General features: G+C 44.0%; 1 protein-coding gene across 2 annotated transcripts in view; it reads right to left on the bottom strand.

The window, feature by feature from the left end:
- Window positions 1-23,394, bottom strand: part of FMN1 (formin 1) — a 222,414-nt gene that overhangs the window by 32,151 nt on the left and 166,869 nt on the right. For both annotated transcript variants that reach the window (XM_044271832.1, XM_044271831.1), the window contains exons 8-13: window positions 16,511-16,572; window positions 15,075-15,163; window positions 14,416-14,545; window positions 13,524-13,670; window positions 4,041-4,100; window positions 3,759-3,879 (exon numbers count right to left, since the gene is read on the bottom strand). In XM_044271832.1, coding sequence (XP_044127767.1) covers window positions 3,759-3,879; window positions 4,041-4,100; window positions 13,524-13,670; window positions 14,416-14,545; window positions 15,075-15,163; window positions 16,511-16,572 — 609 coding nt within the window. The remainder of the gene's footprint in view (window positions 1-3,758; window positions 3,880-4,040; window positions 4,101-13,523; window positions 13,671-14,415; window positions 14,546-15,074; window positions 15,164-16,510; window positions 16,573-23,394) is intronic.

Raw genomic sequence — 23,394 nt, 5'->3', positions numbered from 1 at the left:
CCCCCTGCTACCTCTTCTGCTGCTGCCGCCTCGGCCTCTTCTGCTGCTGCCGCCTCGGCCTCTTCCTCCGCCCTGGAGGAACGTTGGCACCTGCCGCCCAGCAAACAGGGGATGTACCACCAACACCACCACCACCACCTCCGTCACCAAGCGTCTCAACCATGTCACACGGCAGCGTTCAGCTCTCCATCTCACAAACATTTGAGAGAAAGCGTAAATTCCCACCTAGCCACCCTCGATCCCTGGCCCTGAATGCCAGCATTTCTAAACTACTGGCCTATGAAATGCTGTCATTTAGGCTGGTGGACACAGACAGCTTCAAACAGCTCATGTCGCTTGCTGTCCCACAGTATGTTGTTCCCAGCCGGCACTACTTCTCCAAGAGAGCCGTGCCTTCCCTGCACAACCAAGTATCCCATAAAATCAAGTGTGCACTGCGCAACGCCATCTGTAGCAAGGTCCACCTAACCACAGATACGTGGACCAGTAAGCACGGCCAGGGACGCTATATCTCCCTAACTGCACACTGGGTAAATGTAGTGGCAGCTGGGCCCCAGGCGGAGAGCTGTTTGGCGCACGTCCTTCCGCCGCCAAGGATCGCAGGGCAACATTCTTTGCCTCCTGTTGCCACCTCCTCCTTCTCGGCTTCCTCCTCCTCTTCTTCCACCTGCTCATCCAGTCAGCCACACACCTTCACCACCAACTTCAGCACAGCCCGGGGTAAACGTCAGCAGGCCATTCTGAAACTCATATGTTTGGGGGACAGGCCCCACACCGCACAGGAGTTGTGGCGGGGTATAGAACAACAGACCGACGAGTGGTTGCTGCCGGTGAGCCTCAAGCCCGGCCTGGTGGTGTGTGATAATGGGCAAAATCTCGTTGCAGCTCTGGGACTAGCCAATTTGACGCACATCCCTTGCTTGGCGCATGTGCTGAATTTGGTGGTGCAGAAGTTCATTCACAACTACCCCGACATGTCAGAGCTGCTGCATAAAGTGCGGGCCGTCTGTTCGCGCTTCCGGCGTTCACATCCTGCTGCTGCTCGCCTGTCTGCGCTACAGCGTAACTTCGGCCTTCCCGCTCACCGCCTCATATGCGACGTGCCCACCAGGTGGAACTCCACCTTGCACATGCTGGACAGACTGTGCGAGCAGCAGCAGGCCATAGTGGAGTTTCAGCTGCAGCACGCACGGGTCAGTCGCACTACAGAACAGCACCACTTCACCACCAATGACTGGACCTCCATGCGAGACCTGTGTGCCCTGTTGCGCTGTTTCGAGTACTCCACCAACATGGCCAGTGGCGATGACGCCGTTATCAGCGTTACAATACCACTTCTATGTCTCCTTGAGAAAACACTTAGGGCGATGATGGAAGAGGAGGTGGCCCAGGAGGAGGAGGAGGAAGAGGGGTCATTTTTAGCACTTTCAGGCCAGTCTCTTCGAAGTGACTCAGAGGGAGGTTTTTGGCAACAGCAGAGGCCAGGTACAAATGTGGCCAGCCAGGGCCCACTACTGGAGGATGAGGAGGACGAGGATGAGGAGGAGGTGGAGGAGGATGAGGATGAAGCATGGTCACAGCGGGGTGGCACCCAACGCAGCTCGGGTCCATCACTGGTGCGTGGCTGGGGGGAAAGGCAGGACGATGACGATACGCCTCCCACAGAGGACAGCTTGTCCTTACCCCTGGGCAGCCTGGCACACATGAGCGACTACATGCTGCAGTGCCTGCGCAACGACAGCAGAGTTGCCCACATTTTAACCTGTGCCGACTACTGGGTTGCCACCCTGCTGGATCCACGCTACAAAGACAATGTGCCCACCTTACTTCCTGCACTGGAGCGTGATAGGAAGATGCGCGAGTACAAGCGCACGTTGGTAGACGCGCTACTGAGAGCATTCCCAAATGTCACAGGGGAACAAGTGGAAGCCCAAGGCCAAGGCAGAGGAGGAGCAAGAGGTCGCCAAGGCAGCTGTGTCACGGCCAGCTCCTCTGAGGGCAGGGTTAGCATGGCAGAGATGTGGAAAACTTTTGTCAACACGCCACAGCTAACTGCACCACCACCTGATACGCAACGTGTTAGCAGGAGGCAACATTTCACTAACATGGTGGAACAGTACGTGTGCACACCCCTCCACGTACTGACTGATGGTTCGGCCCCATTCAACTTCTGGGTCTCTAAATTGTCCACGTGGCCAGAGCTAGCCTTTTATGCCTTGGAGGTGCTGGCCTGCCCGGCGGCCAGCGTTTTGTCTGAACGTGTATTCAGCACGGCAGGGGGAGTCATTACAGACAAACGCAGCCGCCTGTCTACAGCCAATGTGGACAAGCTGACGTTCATAAAAATGAACCAGGCATGGATCCCACAGGATCTGTCCGTCCCTTGTCCAGATTAGACATTAACTACCTCCCCTTAACCATATATTATTGGACTCCAGGGAACTTCCTCATTCAATCCTATTTTTATTTTCATTTTACCATTATATTGCGAGACTACCCAAAGTTGAATGAACCTCTCCTCTGTCTGGGTGCCGGGGCCTAAATATATGCCAATGGACTGTTCCAATGTTGGGTGACGTGAAGCCTGATTCTCTGCTATGACATGCAGACTGATCCTCTGTTACGGGACCTCTCTCCTCTGCCTGGGTGCTGGGCCTAAATATCTGACAATGGACTGTTGCATTGGTGGCTGAAGTGAAGCCTGATTCTCTGCTATGACATGCAGACTAATTCTCTGCTGACATGAAGACAGATTCTCTGTTACGGGACCTCTCTCCTCTGCCTGGGTGCTGGGCCTAAATATCTGACAATGGACTGTTGCAGTGGTGGCTGACGTGAAGCCTGATTTTCTGCTATGACATGCAGACTGATTCTCTGCTGACATGAAGCCAGATCCTCTGTTACGGGACCTCTCTCCTCTGCCTGGGTGCTGGGCCTAAATATATGCCAATGGACTGTTGCAGTGGTGGCTGACGTGAAGCCTGATTCTCTGCTATGACATGCAGACTAATTCTCTGCTGACATGAAGCCAGATTCTCTGTTACGGGACCTCTCTCCTCTGCCTGGGTGCTGGGCCTAAATATCTGACAATGGACTGTTGCATTGGTGGCTGATGTGAAGCCTGATTCTCTGCTATGACATGCAGACTAATTCTCTGCTGACATGAAGCCAGATTCTCTGTTACGGGACCTCTCTCCTCTGCCTGGGTGCCGGGGCCTAAATATCTGAGAATGGACTGTTCCAGTGGTGAGTGACGTGAAGCCAGATTCTCTGCTATGGGACCTCTGTCCAATTGATTTTGGTTAATTTTTATTTATTTAATTTTTATTTTAATTCATTTCCCTATCCAAATTTGTTTGCAGGGGATTTACCTGCATGTTGCTGCCTTTTGCAGCCCTCTAGCCCTTTCCTGGGCTGTTTTACAGCCTTTTTAGTGCCGAAAAGTTCGGGTCCCCATTGACTTCAATGGGGTTCGGGTTGAAGTTCGGATCCCGAACCCGAACATTTTCGGGAAGTTCGGCCGAACTTCTCGAACCCGAACATCCAGGTGTCCGCTCAACTCTATCTGTAACATATTCCATCTATATTACTGGAAAAGCCTATAGGTGATCTACTGTATATCTATTTTGGGCAAGTCGGTATTGGGACTGAAAGCACATGTGTTCCTGATATGCTGGGATATTAAGCAATACACTAAATATTGCCACAATTTGATACGGTATAATCATTTAATGCTTAAAGGAAGATTATTGATTTACCTTCTAGATCTTTTTTGAGCTTTCTTAAGTCTTTTTCCACATCCTCAAACTTCACCTGTGCAGCCAGGAAGAAATCTTGTGGCTCGGGCATTGGAAAGAGACTCTTATCTGTCCCAGCATCCTAGAAAATAAACAGATCTAAGAACATGCACCGTTCTATGTTAAATAACAAACTAACCACATTGAAATGGGTAAAAATATTACAGAAATAAACATTATAAAAAAATAAAATAAAAAAACACATACAGGGTAAAAATTACAATGCCTTTGCACAGCACTCACCTTATCAAAGTGTCGCAGATAATATCGGACCACATAATCAACAAGGCTGAGTCCATTATCCTAAAGGAATAGGAAAAACAGGCAACATAAGATATAAAAATATAATGCAAAGAAAACTAAAATACTATGCTATTCCCTACATTAATTAACACAACTGTTGTGTAGGCAGTATATATTGATCATCTGTCAGCATTGGTAATAGTCCTGAAGAAGAGGCCCCTCTGCCCTTGAAACGCGTAGATGAACAAAAAGTATTTTCTAAACTATGTACGATGTCTGACAAATCCCTGTTGATAGCGCCACCAATGCTTAACTTCTGCGCTACCAATGGTGACACCAATAGTGCTTCAAATTTTTTTTTAAAAGGTCTTCAATTGTAGTAGCACCTGAGGGGCTAAATAACTAGGATGGTATTTACGTGCAATCCCGATCACTGTCGACAGGTGTCGGCACTATTATACAGCCGGCACCTGCCACATATGGAGCGAGTTGAGCATGTGAGCTATATGCCGGTGTCACTCTGATATTATTTACTATTGCTATCATTGCATTTAATAGCTTATAGGGGAGGGAGAGAAATAAAATACCAATTTTCAGGCCAGTTGAAGTACTTGATTATGGAAAAATAGATTTGTACCCTAAATTGAATTTTTTTGACCCTTTTGTTACAATTGGACCCGGAATGAAATTTGCTCATCTCTAATGGGAATCGCACTACAGTCCCCAACAGCAGATAATGAATCCTTCTGATCATCAGAAGCGCTCAGTATTTCACCCTGTTTGTTTGGATCATATTGGGATATGTATGACCCTTAGGAAGAAATAAACCTCAACTGCAGATATCCCAGATCAGTATGTATCCTACACATTTATTTTCTACTGATCAGTAGTGTTACACGAATCAAAGTCTACAAAGTAGACTTCTATACGAATTTACGGATAAATTAGATTCACCGATTTAACCTGAAATAGCGTAAAAAACTAAAAAATAAATACAAATCATACTTATCTGATCCACTTGTTCAGGATGGGCCAGCTGCCGGCATCTTGCTTGAAGGTCTCACACGAAATGCCCATGCGAGATTTCGAGTCAGATGTTCAAGAAAGATGGCGGCTGCTGGCCCTTCACAAGCAAATGGATCAGGTAAGTATGATTTATTTATTTTTTATTGTACACTGTTATTTATATCAGATGCCGCGATCATGTATGAACGCAGCGTCTAAGGGGTACAATGATGTGAAGCAGCAGAATTCTTGATGAAGTAATTCGCCAAAAAGTTTATTTTCTTGTAAAATTCGCCGAAGCGGCCAAATAGAAGTTTTGAATAATTCACTCATCTCTACTGATCAGGGTTTTAAATCTATGAACTTATGACAAAGGGCTCAATTAGACTTCACCGTGTTATCGGTTGGCAAATACTGTATACTTTAGCATGTATCTTTAGGCAAAATCTACTTCTCACGATGATGTCACCCAAGTGCTCATGCAAGGCAAACATTCCTCAGATGATTCCACACGTCACTGTTTACATCTCTGGCAGCCAGACATACTTTACACACTTATAAATAACCAGACAGATAAAGATCCACCAGTCATCAATTCACACATGCAGAATATGCAATTTACATTTCTGTAACAAGTACACAGCATGATGAAACGCATGCAGTAAGCTGTATTTATGTACTTCAACGCAAAACCTAGCCGAACACAACAAGGCTATACTAACCATTTGGAAAAATATTCTTTAAAGTTGTGGCTTGGTGCTAAAGCCACTTCATTATTGTATTCTGCAAACATACCACAAACCTATCCCTTGTACGTATGACGTTTATTTGGTATCTTGCATCGTAAAATACGGTGTGACTCAATAAAACTCTACAGGAAATTTGATCATTACTGAAATAGCCCTGCAGGTGCCATCGGCGGAGTACGTGCAACATTGTCAGCAGCCTTTGTTCCGTGATGGAAAGCTAACAAAAAGAGTATTTCAATGGGCAGACAGGTCCAATAAATCGATTCATACAATAAAGCCTACTGTAAATAAAATGTCCCCCAATGTAACCCAATCTGTTCTGAAAGCATTAGTGGAATTCAGTGAATGTGCTTCAGTGCCCAGTGCTGCAGAAAAACAGGGGGTCTCTTTGCAGGAAATAAAAAGTGTGAAGGGCCGAAGATCTTAAATCTGAGTATCAGTAGGGGTCCTGGTAGTCATAACCATACCAGTCAGAACATCGCGGCATATCCTAGCGATTCTGTATAGCTTAAAAACTTTTTGAAGTTTCTTCAAAAAGTAGTTTTATTTTAACGTGCATCTGTCCATTTTATTTTTGTGTAGAGATGTGAAGCATGTTTGTAATATACTTTATTAGGGTAAGGTTTTTCCTTTTACTAGGGTGTAGAGAGTTTCCTTAGCAGTAGCCTGAGTGTTGCTCAGGAGAGTCCATATTCAGAGTCTACAGGGGTTTCTTAGCCTGCCTCTTGCCACAGCTCCAGCCCTTGGTTCCCTATACCTGCTGTCTCCTTGCCTGCGCTAAAAGCTGTCAGCTCTGCTCCTATCATCCCAGTGCTAAGAGACACACTGGTAAGATGGGGAGAGGAGAGGGGTGGTAGTATTTAGTGCTGACAGTAAGTACTGTGTTCAGTGGCGACTCTAGGAACAATATATAGGGGGGGCACAAAGATACCACAGTCAAAAATGGGGGGGCACAAACAAAATAAGTATATATCAATAAGATTACAAAATACGAGAGAATTGCGGTATGCAGGGATACAGTTATAATAAAGCAATTTACTTACAAAAGAAGCTACTCAGTCGTCTGCTGTGCTGTCCCCTGCTTGCTTCCACGGATTCTTTCCCCTTCTTTCTGTCTCTCGTCAGTGCACAGGCGCACTGTTATGGTGGATCTGTGGAAGACACACTGTTATGGGGGCATCTGTGGATGACACATTATGCCTCTCATTAGCCCTCATTATGCCTCTCATATCAGCCCCCATATTAGCCCTCATTATGCCTCTCATATCAGCCCCCATATCAGCCCTTATGCCTCATTAGCCCCCATATCAGCCCTTATGCCTCATTAGCCCCCATATCAGCCCTTATGCCTCATTAGCCCCCATTATGCCTCTTATTAGCCCCATTATGCCTCTTATTAGCCCCCATATGCCTCCTATTAGCCCCCATATGCCCCCTATTAGCCCCATATGCCCCCATATGCCTCCAATTAGCCCCCATATGCCTCCAATTAGCCCCCATATGCCTCCAATTAGCCCCCATATGCCTCCATATGCCTCCAATTAGCCCCATATGCCTCCTATTAGCCCCATATGCCCCCATATGCCTCCAATTAGCCCCCATATGCCTCCAATTAGCCCCCATATGCCTCCAATTAGCCCCCATATGCCTCCAATTAGCCCCCATATGCCTCCTATTAGCCCCCATATGCCTCCTATTAGCCCCCATATGCCCCCATATGCCTCCTATTAGCCCCCATATGCCTCCAATTAGCCCCCATATGCCTCCTATCAGCCCCATATGCCTCCTATCAGCCCCATATGCCTCCTATTAGCCCCATATGCCTCCTATTAGCCCCAAATATGCCTCCGATTAGCCCCAAATATGCCTCCAATTAGCCCCCAAATATGCCTCCAATTAGCCCCAAATATGCCTCCAATTAGCCCCCAAATATGCCTCCAATTAGCCCCCAAATATGCCTCCAATTAGCCCCAAATATGCCTCCAATTAGCCCCAAATATGCCTCCAATTAGCCCCCATATGCCTCCAAATGCCCCCATATGCCTCCAAATGCCCCCATATGCCTCCAATTAGCCCCCAATATGCCTCCAATTAGCCCCCATATGCCTCCTATTAGCCCCCATATGCCTCCAATTAGCCCCCAAATATGCCTCCAAATGCCCCATATGGCTCCAATTAGCCCTCATATGCCTCCTATTAGCCCCCATAATGCCCCCAGCAGCCACATTTTTATATAAAATAAAAAATAAAAACACTTACCTCTCCTGCTCCTGGACGGATGCCGCCTGCCATTTTCTCCTCAGTCGACTGTGCTCTAAACTGGCGCGCACAGCGTGAGGTCACAGAGCGACCTTACGCTGTGCGCAGCCCTGCACAGCCGACAGCCGAGGACCAGGAAGTGGTGAGTACAGAGCGTTCACCACTTCCTGGTCCTTCGGTACTAATGAGCGCTTCTATAATGGAAGCGCTCATTAGTATTCACTCTGGGGAATCAGCGGGGGGGCACCCGGGGGGCAAGGGACAACATAGGGGGGGCAATTGCCCCCCCTCGCCCCCCTCTAGCGACGCCACTAACTGTGTTACTGTATACAGCAGTGCCATTCTCTGCTCTCTTCCGAGCGCTCAGTAACTAACAGAGTAATGCAGAGAAGAGAGCTGCAAGAGGTTAGCACTGGCAGCAAGTTAGATAGGCAGAGAGACAGCAGAGATAGTCTAGAGTTGCCTTCAGAGTCTGTAGATGTTGAAGATGTCTCTTCTTGGCAATGATCAGAGCATTGCTAATGAGACTCTTTACACCATGATTTCTAGTACAAAACTTGGCAATTACAAGAAATAAAAATGTAGAGGTATCTCGTCTCACACCAATTACATTTACACTATCTCACAGTAGACTGGGTAGATCATTAAAACATAACTTTTACTAGCTCCGAATAAAATTAAGCAAATTTCAAAACGTGTTCAAAAATAAAATGCTGTGAGAAAACACTAAAATATGCAAGTTATTTTTCTTTGACCATAATAAATGCCAAAATAATAAATGGACAGATCTTACCCCTTTCAGATGTCGGCAATACGATCTTAACTTCAGGTGTATAGCCTTCAATATGGTGGCGAAAGGATATAGCTGACTGGAACTTGTGATGCGAGTGGCAGTTGTCACACATGGGATCTAGCGAGCCCTATAACTGAGGCCCTACCTACCCGAGGAATAGGGGGCTAGTAGTCCCTGCCTAGAGGACACAGAGCTCCTGCCCTGATGGAGGAGACCCCATATGGAATCTTTCCTTACTTTGGGCCTATTCCCTATAATGACCCTCACTCTGTTTCCCTACATGCCACGTTTCATCCCGTCTAAGGGACTCATCAGGGGACTTTTTAAGTGAAGAGAGGTACTATAAAGAGGAAAAAAAGGAAAAGAAAATAGGAAAAAATGTGACAGAAAAATCTAACAATATCTCCACAGATTGTAAAAGGGAGAAACAACCTCTACTCACTGGTAAAGAAGCGATGGAAGTTCTTTGCCCAAAAAAAAAGGATGTAGGCACAAGTCAAAATAGTGGTCTGTGCCACGGTATGGGGAAGTGTCCCGAACCGACCCTTGTCTTACTGCCTATTTTGGTATAAAGGTAGGAGAGCACAATGTACTGCGCCATCTCCCTTTTTAAATGTGTCCGGCCCCAATACCCAAACTACTCCCCATCTCCTCATTGCGTGTACTGACATGCATGTGGAACGCACGCTAGACAGCGCACGCTCCGCTGCAACCGGAAGGGGAGGTCACATGCTGTCGAGCTGCCGGAGATTAGGTGGAGCCAGGTCCCGGCGTATATCGTATACCAGGTAGCCAAGAGACACCGGGAATCAGCGCTCCCACGATAACACTGATAATGGAAAGCTATTTAACAATAAAGAGCAAACGAGCTCGTTCATGGATTTGCAGGCCACACATTTCATGTATTTGCAGGCCACACACCCTCCACATTTATAACTGCCTCAAATAGGTTTATTAAGCCAAGTTCTCTGTGCTGGTGGTGCTACAAAATGACTTTTTACTACCTGGTCACGGACGCTCTTCCCTCTCCTATAAGTGATACGGGGACGCTCTTTAAATCACTTTGCAAATGTCAGAATCCATCCTTAAAGGGATTCTGTCACCTCCCCTCAGCCAAAAAATGATTTAAAAGCAGCCATGCAGCACAGCTTACCTGGATTAGGCTGTGCTCTTTTATCTTGAAATCCGTCCAGCAGTTAGTGCAAAAAACGACTTTGATCGATATGTAAATGTGTCCTGAAGGTGCCCAGAGGGGCGTTTTTTTCTTCTTAGTGAGCCCAGTACCGCCCCTCTTTCAGTGCCCAGCCCGCCTTCCTTGTACTGTCTAACCGCCCCAGCCTGCCACAGCCTCTCCTGCCTCTCCTCCCCCTCCCTCACGCCGAACGAAGTCTCGCACAGGCGCAGTACCCACTGAGGGCTGTGCCTGTGCGATCATCAGGAGACTGAGGGCGGCAGCTTCATCTTCGTCACTGGGCATGCGCCGAGCCCAGTGACGTCCGATATTAGCTCTTTCCCTCAGTCAGCCTGGTAGGAAGCGCAGAGGATTGCCGATCGGCTGCTGCACCCTGCGCTTTCTCCAGTCTGCCTGCCACAGTGAAGACGGCCAGCGATTTCTTTCCCCACCCTCCCTTCAGGAAAGAAGTAAGTATTTGTTGGGGCGAATTAGGTATTATTATATTAAGTAAAGGCAGGCAGACTGGAGAAAGCGCAGGGTGCAGCAGCCGATCGGCAATCCTCTGCGCTTCCTACCAGGCTGACTGAGGGAAAGAGCTAATATCGGACGTCACTGGGCTCGGCGCATGCCCAGTGACGAAGATGAAGCTGCCGCCCTCAGTCTCCTGATGATCGCACAGGCGCAGCCCTCAGTGGGTACTGCGCCTGTGCGAGACTTCGTTCGGCGTGAGGGAGGGGGAGGAGAGGCAGGAGAGGCTGTGGCAGGCTGGGGGCGGCGGTTAGAAAGTACAAGGAAGGCGGGCTGGGCACTGAAAGAGGGGCGGTACTGGGCTCACTAAGAAGAAAAAAACGCCCCTCTGGGCACCTTCAGGACACATTTACATATCGATCAAAGTCGTTTTTTGCACTAACTGCTGGACGGATTTCAAGATAAAAGAGCACAGCTTAATCCAGGTAAGCTGTGCTGCATGGCTGCTTTTAAATCGTTTTTTGGCTGAGGGGAGGTGACAGAATCCCTTTAAGATGTGCCAGTCTTTAGAGTCAATGTCCCTTACACTGTCTCAATGTACCAATGAGGCGAATCTCCCTTGTGTTATTTCTCTTGTCACTGGTGGAGATGTTTGCCTTTTTAGGTGTGAGGAGAGATATGCGGTCATGGCTGCTTGAAAAGCTGGTTTTAGTGTACTAATAGGGTAGCCACGGTCAAGAAATCTGATCCTGAGATCAGCTGCTTTTTCTAAAAAATCTTTTTGAGCACGTTTTGAAATTTGCTTAATTTTATTCGCAACTAGCAAAAGTTATGTTTTAATGATATACCCAGCCGATTTCTAGTACAAATATACAGTACAGACCAAAAGTTTGGACACACCTTCTCATTCAAAGAGTTTTCTTTATTTTCATGACTATGAAAATTGTAGATTCACACTGAAGGCATCAAAACTACTTATTAACACATGTGGAATTATATACATAACAAAAAAAGTGTGAAACAACTGAAAATATGTCATATTCTAGGTTCTTCAAAGTAGCCACCTTTTGCTTTGATTACTGCTTTGCACACTCTTGGCATTCTCTTGATGAGCTTCAAGAGGTAGTCATCTGAAATGGTCTTCCAACAGTCTTGAAGGAGTTCCCAGAGATGCTTAGCACTTGTTGGCCCTTTTGCCTTCACTCTGCGGTCCAGCTCACCCCAAACCATCTCGATTGGGTTCAGGTCCGGTGACTGTGGAGGCCAGGTCATCTGGCGCAGCACCCCATCACTCTCCTTCATGGTCAAATAGCCCTTACACAGCCTGGAGGTGTGTTTGGGGTCATTGTCCTGTTGAAAAATAAATGATGGTCCAACTAAACACAAACCGGATGGAATAGCATGCCGCTGCAAGATGCTGTGGTAGCCATTCTGGTTCAGTATGCCTTCAATTTTGAATAAATCCCCAACAGTGTCACCAGCAAAGCACCCCCACACCATCACACCTCCTCCTCCATGCTTCACGGTGGAACTAGGCATGTAGAGTCCATCCGTTCACCTTTTCTGCGTCGCACAAAGACATAGTGGTTGGAACCAAAGATCTCAAATTTGGACTCATCAGACCAAAGCACAGATTTCCACTGGTTTAATGTCCATTCCTTGTGTTCTTTAGCCTAAACAAGTCTCTTCTGCTTGTTGCCTGTCCTTAGCAGTGGTTTCCTAGCAGATATTCTACCATGAAGGCCTGATTCACACAGTCTCCTCTTAACAGTTGTTCTAGAGATGTGTCTGCTGCTAGAACTCTGTGTGGCATTGACCTGGTCTCAAATCTGAGCTGCTGTTAACCTGTGATTTCTGAGGTGACTCGGGTGAACTTATCCTCCGCAGAAGAGGTGACTCTTGGTTTTCCTTTCCTGGAGCGGTCCGCATGTGAGCCAGTTTCTTTGTAGCGCTTGATGGTTTTTGTGACTGCACTTAGAGACACTTTCAAAGTTTTCCCAATTTTTCGCACTGACTGACCTTCATTTCTTAAAGTAATGATGGCCACTCATTTTTCTTTACTTAGCTGCTTTTTTCTTGCCATAATACAAATTCTAACAGTCTATTCAGTAGGACTATCAGCTGTGTATCCACCTGACTTCTCCACAACGCAACTGATGGTCCCAACCCCATTTATAAGGCAAGAAATCCCACTTATTAAACCTGACAGGGCACACCTGTGAAGTGAAAACCATTTCAGGTGACTACCTCTTGAAGCTCATCAAGAGAATGCCAAGAGTGTGCAATGCAGTAATCAAAGCAAAAGGTGGCTACTTTGAAGAACCTGGAATATGACATATTTTCAGTTGTTTCACACTTTTTTGTTATGTATATAATGCCACACGTGTTAATTCATAGTTTTGATGCCTTCAGTGTGAATCTACAATTTTCATAATCATGAAAATAAAGAAAACTGTTTGAATGAGAAGGTGTGTCCAAACTTTTGGTCTGTACTGTATGTCTTTCCCTAATTATGTGCATAAAAAAATGCTCAACACTACTATCTATTACACTAGGCTGAAAATTAAATGTGCCAACACGGTATACTGACTAAACATTGTGTACATGAAAATACTGCTGATAAAGTAGAACCAGTATTCCATCTGTGAGTTGGCTTTCACTTTTCCATCTGTGGCTTGATCTTGTCAGACTTGCTTCTACTGTATATACATATGTCCAGTTATTGCAAATCCCTCATTTTTCACACTAAGATAATATGGATGAATAAAGACACAAAGTATACAGCAATATCAACCTTCATTCCTAAAGTGTTTATTCATAGGAAAGCAGACGGCATCTATGATGTAGGTGGAGAAAGTGCTTTCCGATTTTAAATATGTCAACTGGCATAAATCCAGAAGATAAAAAATATAGCAAAAACACCCTCTATAAACAAATGTGGTCACATAAAAAAGACATAACCAACACTGTAAGATTCATTTTGCCTCCAAAAAGTTCCATTAGCTAAAAAAAAAAAAAAAAAATTAGGCACTTACCCTACTTTTGACGTCTTTTAGTTTTGGTAGAATTTCCAGCCCAAATCCATCTGCTTGCCCTCGTGTCCTGTTTCCTCCATTCATGTAGTTTCCAAATGCAAGAATCAAGCCCATGATGTCTTTCACAGCTTCCATTCCCAATAAGTTCTGGAAAAAATAGCATAGCTATGTACCACAATTGTCCACAGGACCCCACAATCATTAGTGTATAGGTCACAGAGTCTCCATAAACTTTAAATTGAGCAGCATCTCTATGGTGACTTCTCTAGTACCTTTAGAAAGCTTCCTCCCTCCAAGTTTTTGTGTGTTTGATGCATAAAACTTATGGAAAACTTGGCACCATTTTTTGTTATTTGCATGTATTTAGCACTAAAAACTATTTTAAAATTATGTAAAATAAAAAATCTAGCTTTGTTTGGTTTCAGTACCTTGTATTCCTCCAATAGCAAGCTGCAGAATGCCATTCTATGCTAAATCTATCAGAAGAGCTCTCTGACAACTGTCTGCCCGCCTTAGACCTAAACTCAAATCATATATATAAAAAAAAAAAAACATAACTCTAATAGGATTATGAGCCCCCAGAAGAGGTCAGAGCAGCACACAGAGCTTATCTGATGGATCGAGAACAGAACAGAATTGTGCAGCTCGTAATTAGAAAATGTATTAGTCTTTAGGTTTTTTTTTTATCAAAAATTGCATGCAGATCTGTGAAAAAAGAGACAAAACCTGTCCAATAGATTTTAAAACTAAAGATAACTGCAATACGTAGCAAGACAGAAGATATTAATTATACCATACCTTTTAAACAATGCTGGAAAAATGCAAATCTATGGGCAAAAAAGTTTGCAAACAACAGTCGGGGTGATGAAAAATGACATTTTGTAAGACTTACTGTGCAGGTCTGCGTGACCATGTCAATTTTCTTATGAACTGAGCCCATTCCTTCATCAAAGACAGACTGGAAAATGATGCACTTCGCTCTTTCTGTAAAATTTGGTATCTGAGAAAGCTCATACAAGAACCTAGATAAAAAACAGGATAACACTATTGCAATAGGCCATATAAACATATAACGTAAAGCAATTGAATTAAAAAAAAAGTATATTGAGCAAAAAGGTCTTAGGTGCATCTAACATAATAGCATTTATTAAACCACCACTTAGGCCTGGCAATCATATGTTTATGTTGGTATAACTAATCTAATGAGAGGAACATATTAAAAGTAACATTAGGCTTTGTTCACATCACCGTTCAGCCTTTCCGTTCTCCTGCTCCGTTTAAGGGCAGGAAAACGGAAAGGACAGATTCGGCACATACCTGAGCTGAATGGAGCCCACGGGCCCCATAGACTATAATTGGGTCGGTTAGGTTTCCGCTCAGAAGATGATTTTGGAACGGAGACAAAAGTTGTGCATGCCTGCAGTTATGTGCCGAATCCATCCTTTCCGTTTTCCTGCCCCAAGAATGGAAAGGCTGAACGGTGATGTGAACGAAGCCTTAGTAACTATATCACTTATGAGAGGACAAGGAGCAAGATGACTTGTTTCTTACTGTTCAGGTTTGTCTAGCAGCTTCACATCTTCTGCTGCAGAGGTTTCGTAATGCTTTTTGATAGTTTCTAGTTCCTCCTTCTGAGCTCTCTGAATATAAAATGCAAGATTAGAATTTTACATGCTAAAATTTGCCATATTTTAAGGGAGACGTTAATAGCTAAACAGAGGGAAATAAAAAAAAAATTGCATGCCGAGACAGAAAAAATAAATAAAGGGAAAATTCTGTCTTCTAAAAGCTAGTTATTGCACATTAACCTCAGTGGTTGGGTCTTTAGAAATACACACACCCAGCTTCTAATTGCTAGAAATAGTGCTGCCGTTTTTAACTGGCCACCACCACCGCACTAAACATCAACCCGACCACTAAAATAAAAAAAAACACAGCAGTCAGTTTTGCACATTTTGTGTACATCGGAGCTGTACAATTCTACTGGAGCCCAATGCAAAGTCTTTTTATTGGGCAGAGGTAAATTTTGGAACCAACTCCGGCTTCATTGCTTGGGTGCGACTAAAACCTCTGCAACCCCTATAGCTCTACCCACTGAATGATACAATGTTCCAACAACTTTTTCTAAACCTAAACTACAATATAATGCATCAAATATCAAGGATAAAATTGAACCGTTCCCTAGGGTTACATGCCTAACGCATTTCTATGCAAAGATACATAGACATTATAAATATAAAATATATTTATTACCTACATATGGATATTACTGCATTCAGGATACCACTGTGATTGAAAAAGTAATCCTACTGGATGGAATCGTAAGGCTACTTACACACTTGTGTAGTTAATTCCGGTATTGAGGATCTCAATACCGGAATTAAACTGATCTGTTTTGATTTGGCACACCAGGATGCATCCGTTCCGTTAGGATGCGGTTGTGTCAAATCAAAACAGAAAAAAAATGATCCGTCACTAAATACATTGAGAGTCAATGGGTGTGGGGTCCGGCTTTTTAGGCTCCTAAAGAAACGGATCAGTCACCATTGACCTAAATTATCTTCAGTGATGGATCCGTTTTTTTCCCCGTTTTTTTTTTATGACCAGACATAAAACCGCAGCTTGCAGTGGTTTTGTGTCCAGTCACACAAGATCCTGATGCATCTTGAACAGATCTCTTTCCATTCAGAATGCATGAGGACTATACGGAAATGTTATTTTTTGGTATGGAGAGCCTCTGCCGGATCTCAATACCGGAAAACAGCAGAATTGTGAAATTAGCCTAAGATACCATGTTGTGTATATGGTTAGCCTGAATGTAACTCCGCTATAAAAACTGGGCCAGTTTATACAATTTTTTTTGTATAGCTTCCATATATGCCCCCTTCACAACAGAAGAAATGGCTACATCAACCAAGACATAACTGTGTGTGGGGGGTATAAAAAGGGTAATTTGTAGACATTAGTTACAAGCAAAACCCACTTACGTTTTCATACAAAGCTTCTAATGTTTCTAGATCCACAACCGAATCATCTACATTCAAGATAGCTGTGGAGAGAAAAATCACAGGCTATGAAAAGACAGACATGATCAAATATACTGATTGAAGTCCACAATTCTCTAGTCATTGGTCACATGTAGACTATGTTGTGTCTTTTTTTAGTACTACACCATCAAGTGCGTTGGGTCCTGTACTTACACTGCATTACCCTATAGCTCTTTGCTTCTCTGTATGAATTCTCTCTCAACGTGCCATTAATCCGATTTTTCTAACTTTAAATATAACAGGGAACCCCATAACCCAGCAGAATTGGAAAATATGGTTTTATAACTTCAAGATGATTATCTGGAAAGTTATTATTTTGATATTTTAAATGTTAATTCTTACTAGGCTTCATCTAAGCATTCTTCAAACCAATTTGAATACAAACATTTAGCACACAGTCTTAAGTGACAAAGCACTGGGTCTTCTCATGTCACACATGTCAAAAGAAAATAATTTACTAGTTTTAGACTAAGCAAAAGAGGACACTCACAATGACTTCATTGCTATCCCTTTGAGGCATTTCATAAGTGCAAGATAAACTAAGCAAATTCCAAAGGACCAAAATTAATTAAGAGCCAAGGATGCGTTCTTGGGGTGCGGTCCTGTGTAGTGGCCGCTGCACAGTCGAGTCTCGGCTCCGATGCAGATACAACCAAGTAGAAATGCAAGTCGGCCTGGTTTTTATATTGGCTGTTTAAACGTTTCTTGCTAAAGGAGTTGTGCATCCATTAATATTTATGACCCATCTTCAGAATAGGTCATATATAGGTCCTTCTCAAAAAATTTGCCTATTGTGATAAAGTTCATTATTTTCTGTAATGTACTGATAAACATTAGACTTTCATAAATTTTAGATTCATTACACACAACTGAAGTAGTTCAAGCCTTTTATTGTTTTAATATTGATGATTTTGGCATACAGCTTATGAAAACCCAAAATTCCTATCTAAAAAAATTAGCATATCATGAAAAGGTTCTCTAAACGAGCTATTAACCTAATCATCTGAATCAACTAATTAACTCTAAACACCTGCAAAAGATTCCTGAGGCTTTTAAAAACTCCCAGCCTGGTTCATTACTCAAAACCGCAATCATGGGTAAGACTGCCGACCTGACTGCTGTCCAGAAGGCCATCATTGACACCCTCAAGCAAGAGGGTAAGACACAGAAAGAAATTTCTGAACGAATAGGCTGTTCCCAGAGTGCAGAAAACGCTGCACAACGAGAAGAGGTGACCGGACCCTGAGGAAGATTGTGGAGAAGGACCGATTCCAGACCTTGGGGGACCTGCGGAAGCAGTGGACTGAGTCTGGAGTAGAAACATCCAGAGCCACCGTGTACAGGCGTGTGCAGGAAATGGGCTACAGGTGCCGCATTCCCCAGGTCAAGCCACTTTTGAACCAGAAACAGCGGCAGAAGCACCTGACCTGGGCTACAGAGAAGCAGCACTGGACTGTTGCTCAGTGGTCCAAAGTACTTTTTTCGGATGAAAGCCAAATTTTGCATGTCATTCGGAAATCAAGGTGCCAGAGTCTGGAGGAAGACTGGGGAGAGGGAAATGCCAAAATGCCTGAAGTCCAGTGTCAAGTACCCACAGTCAGTGATGGTCTGGGGTGCCATGTCAGCTGCTGGTGTTGGTCCACTGTTTTATCAAGGGCAGGGTCAATGCAGCTAGCTATCAGGAGATTTTGGAGCACTTCATGCTTCCATCTGCTGAAAAGATTTTTGGAGATGAAGATTTCATTTTTCAGCACGACCTGGCACCTGCTCACAGTGCCAAAACCACTGGTAAATGGTTTACTGACCATGGTATTACTGTGCTCAATTAGCCTGCCAACTCTCCTGACCTGAACCCCATAGAGAATCTGTGGGATATTGGGAAGAGAAAGTTGAGAGATGCAAGACCCAACACTCTGGATGAGCTTAAGGCCGCTATCGAAGCATCCTGGGCCTCCATAACACCTCAGCAGTGCCACAGGCTGATTGCCTCCATGCCACGCCGCATTGAAGCAGTCATTTCTGCAAAAGGATTCCCGACCAAGTATTGAGTGCATAACTGAACATAATTATTTGAAGGTTGACTTTTTTTGTATTAAAAACACTTTTCTTTTATTGGTCGGATGAAATATGCAAATTTTTTGAGATAGGAATTTTGGGTTTTCATGAGCTGTATGCCAAAATCATCAATATTAAAACAATAAAAGGCTTGAACTACTTCAGTTGGTGTGTAATGAATCTAAAATATATGAAAGTCTAATGTTTATCAGTACATTACAGAAAATAATGAACTTTATCACAATATGCTAATTTTTTTAGAAGGACCTGTAATATCTGATTGGCAGGGGTCCGACACCCTGCCCACCTGCCGATCAGCTGTTTGACGAGTAGGTGCTGCTTCATGTGAGCGCAGCTTCCTGGTCATTCCACTGCGTGTCTTGAATGGAGCGGGTACACGTATTACACTGCACTTCCGAGACAAAGTGCAGTGTAAACAATGCCTCCTCTTTAAACAGCTGATTGGAGGGAGTCACCAAGTGTCAGACCCCCACCGATCAGCTGTTTGAAGAGGAGGCATTGCTCCATGCGAGTGTTGCTTCCTCTTCATTACACTGCACTTAGTCTCGGAAGTGCAGTGTAATACATGTACCTGCTCCATTCAAGACACGAAGTGGAATGACCAATAAGCTGTGCTCACATGGAGCATCACCTCCTCGCCAAACAGCTGATCGGCAGGGATGCCGGGTGTCGGACCCTGCAGACTAGGTATTGATGACCTATCCTGAAGATAGGTCATAAATATTAACGGCTGCACAACCCCTTTAATTGATAATGGAAGTGCAGAATTCACCGTAATTCAATAGGATAGTCATCTGCAACCAGAAAGTGCCCAATATGACAAATCAAATCTAAACTCACTGGGACGGCAAATCCACTAAAGTCTTGTTAGAATTGGTCCTTACAAAATAAAACAGGCTTAAACTCCCCCCCCCCCCCCTCCAAAAAAATAAATAAAAATTATATACAGTACAGACCAAAAGTTTGGACACACCTTCTCAGTCAAAGAGTTTACTTTATTTTCATGACTATGAAAATTGTAGATTCACACTAAAGGCATCAAAACTACGAATTAACACATGTGGAATTATATACATAACAAAAAAGTGTGAAACAACTGAAAATATGTCAGATTCGAGGTTCTTCAAAGTAGCCACCTTTTGCTTTGATTACTGCTTTGAACACTCTTGGCATTCTCTTGATGAGCTTCAAGAGGTAGTCACCTGAAATGGTTTTCATCTGCCCTGTCAGGTTTAATAAGTGGGATTTCTTGCCTTATAAATGGGGTTGGGACCATCAGTTGCGTTGTGGAGAAGTCAGGTGGATACACATAGTCCTACTGAATGGACTGTTAGAATTTGTATTATGGCAAGAAAAAAGCAGCTAAGTAAAGAAAAACGAGTGGCCATCATTACTTTAAGAAATGAAGGTCAGTCAGTCCGAAAAATTGGGAAAACTTTGAAAGTGTCCCCAAGTGCAGTCACAAAAACCATCAAGTACTACAAAGAAACTGGCTCACATGCGGACCGCCCCAGGAAAGGAAGACCAAGAGTCACCTCTGCTGCGGAGGATAAGTTCATCCGAGTCACCAGCCTCAGAAATCGCAGGTTAACAGCAGCTCAGATTAGAGACCAGGTCAATGCCACACAGAGTTCTAGCAGCAGACACATCTCTAGAACAACTGTTAAGAGGAGACTGTGAATCAGGCCTTCATGGTAGAATATCTGCTAGGAAACCACTGCTAAGGACAGACAACAAGCAGAAGAAACTTGTTTGGGCTAAAGAACACAAGGAATGGACATTAGACCAGTGGAAATCTGTGCTTTGGTCTGATGAGTCCAAATTTGAGATCTTTGGTTCCAACCACCGTGTCTATGTGCAACGCAGAAAAGGTGAACGGATGGACTCTACATGCCTGGTTCCCACCGTGAAGCATGGAGGAGGAGGTGTGATGGTGCTTTGCTGGTGACACTGTTGGGGATTTGTTCAAAATTGAAGGCATACTGAACCAGCATGGCTACCACAGCATCTTGCAGCGGCATGCTATTCCATCCGGTTTGCGTTTAGTTGGACCATCATTTATTTTTCAACAGGACAATGACCCCAAACACACCTCCAGGCTGTGTAAGGGCTATTTGACCATGAAGGAGAGTGATGGGGTGCTGCACCAGATGACCTGGCCTCCACAGTCACCGGACCCGAACCCAATTGAGACGTTTGGGGTGAGCTGGACCGCAGAGTGAAGACAAAAGGGCCAACAAGTGCTAAGCATCTCTGGGAACTCCTTCAAGACTGTTGGAAGACCATTTCAGGTGACTACCTCTTGAAGCTCATCAAGAGAATGCCAAGAGTGTGCAAAGCAGTAATCAATGCAAAAGGTGGCTACTTTGAAGAACCTAGAATATGACATTTTCAGTTGTTTCACACTTTTATGTTATGTATATAATTCCACATGTGTTAATTCATAATTTTGATGCCTTCAGTGTAAATCTACAATTTTCATATTCATGAAAATAAAGAAAACTCTTTGAATGAGAAGGTGTGTCTAAACTTTTGGTCTGTACTGTATATATATATATATATATATATATATATATATATATATATATATATATATATACACACATACACACACACACATATATACATACACACATACAGGGCTTTTTTTCTGGCGGAACGCACCGGAACCTTTTGACATCGCAGCCTGCCATGCTCCAGCATCGCAGGCTGCGATGTATCAGCGGGGAGGGACTGGGAGGAGGAGCTGGGGCCGGTGCGTTCACTGTGCTCCGGCCCCCAGCTCCAGACTAGTTATAAAATGTGTACAATTAATAAGGATTCTATTCATGAGGCCCCCTCTGTAGTAGAACATTCAATATAGCCATCCTACTCACAGGGCTGTTATCTTAATGCAGGGTGGCCGGGCAGATGAGCGGCAGCGGCAGTGACTGACGTCACGTGCCTGCGCTGCCTACTTTATGAATGAACAGAGGGGGCCTCATGAATAGAATCCTTATTAATTGTACACATTTTATAACTAGTCTGTACTGGAGCCGCAATGGGGGGGGGGGGGGGGGGGTCTGTGGATGGCACTGTTATGGGGTGGGGGGTCTGTGGATGGCACTGTTATGGGGTGGGGGGGTCTGTGGATGGCACTGTTATGGGGTGGGGGGGGGGTCTGTGGCTGTTATAGGATGGGGGATCTGTGGATGCCATCCCCAGATCCCCCATTAACAGTGCCATCCCCATCTGGGGGGTTTCTTTGCTGGGCTGGACTTTTATAGCCCCCCCCCAAATTTTACTTGCATCCCTGTTCTCTAAAGGGGCGGTTTTAGGGGTCGGTCCTAGGGGTGGGTAGCGGCGTGGCCAGGGGAGGGGGGGGGTGAGTTCCACCACCTTTTCTTTGAGAAAAAAAGCTATATATATATATATATATATATATATATATATATATATATATATATATATATATATATACACACACATACATACATACATATACACACATACACACACACACACACACACACACACTTTTTGTCCTGTCGGATAGATGCCACCTTTTCATTGAACCACCCACCACTAAAAAATGGTACAAATATCTGCACTCCACATTAAAGCACAGCGCATCTTCCCTGTGGGATGGTGGTATATCCACAAAATGTTCAAATAACTTAACTTTTTTTTAAATCTTTTTTGTTTTTTCATAAATGTACTTGTATGAGGTCTTATTTTTTTCAGGACAAGTTATAGTTTTTAATGCACCATTTTGGGAACATGTAATGATTGATTAAAGCCAGCTGTTTAGCTAAAACCCCCGTTGTTTACGTGAGTAAAAAGGCATATTAGTGGTCACAAGGGGGTTAAATGTATCCCTTTAGAGTATTTTAGGGCTAAAATGTTACCTAGTTGGAGTAATGCTCATATTCTGTCGTCTACTCTTTTATTACCCATGCAGGGAGTTTAACCAATAGTCTATTGTGATACTCGCCTCGTCTACATCTAAAGTATTCTCCTAATTTAACCCCTCCTAGACATCTGCAGTATACCGTATATATGGTGGATGTTGGGTTTTTAAAGGTTGCACCCGCCCCGGAGCAGGTGGTATAGCCTCAGGTGCTTGCTGTTTTACACAGCAGACACCCAGGGCTGATCGCAGACATTTAACCCCTTAAGAAGTGGTGTTCGATCAAACACCACAGCTTTCAGAATGGCTCCTCTGCGTGGTGATCAAGGGAGCCATTGGATGCTTCTAATACCCTGGGTATCTCTGATGAAATTCATGGTATTCCCTATGTAGTCCCTATGGAGGCCTGCCGATTCCATGCTCCAAAGGAAAAGACTGAATTCATCATAATTTGCTGTATAAAATCACATAAGAACATGAGAGAGTGCATGTGAAGACCCCTAGGGGGTTTAAAAAAAGTGAAAAATAAGTAAAAGTTTTTAAACAAGTAATAAATATAAAAAATCAAATCACCCTTTTCCTCATAATTAAAATAAAAATAAACAGTAAACATCATATACATTGTCAAGTCCCAAAATGCTAAAACTATTAAAATATAAATGTATTTATCCTGTATGTTGAACGTTTTACCAGAGGAAAAAAATTATTAATCATGGCCGGTTTACAGTTTGTCGCTTCACCTCCCGAAAAGAAATTAAATAAAAAGTCACACATGTGGCGCACATTCCATAGTGCTGAGGCACATTTCCCAAGCGCACATCTTCTGGATTCTTGATCCTAAGCGGCACTAGTTTAATAA

Source organism: Bufo gargarizans, chromosome 11 (genome assembly GCF_014858855.1).
Source record: "Bufo gargarizans isolate SCDJY-AF-19 chromosome 11, ASM1485885v1, whole genome shotgun sequence".
Classification (NCBI taxonomy): Eukaryota; Metazoa; Chordata; class Amphibia; order Anura; family Bufonidae; genus Bufo; species Bufo gargarizans.
The sequence above is the reverse complement of the archived record's forward strand: the minus strand, read 5'-3'. Positions and strand labels throughout refer to the sequence as shown.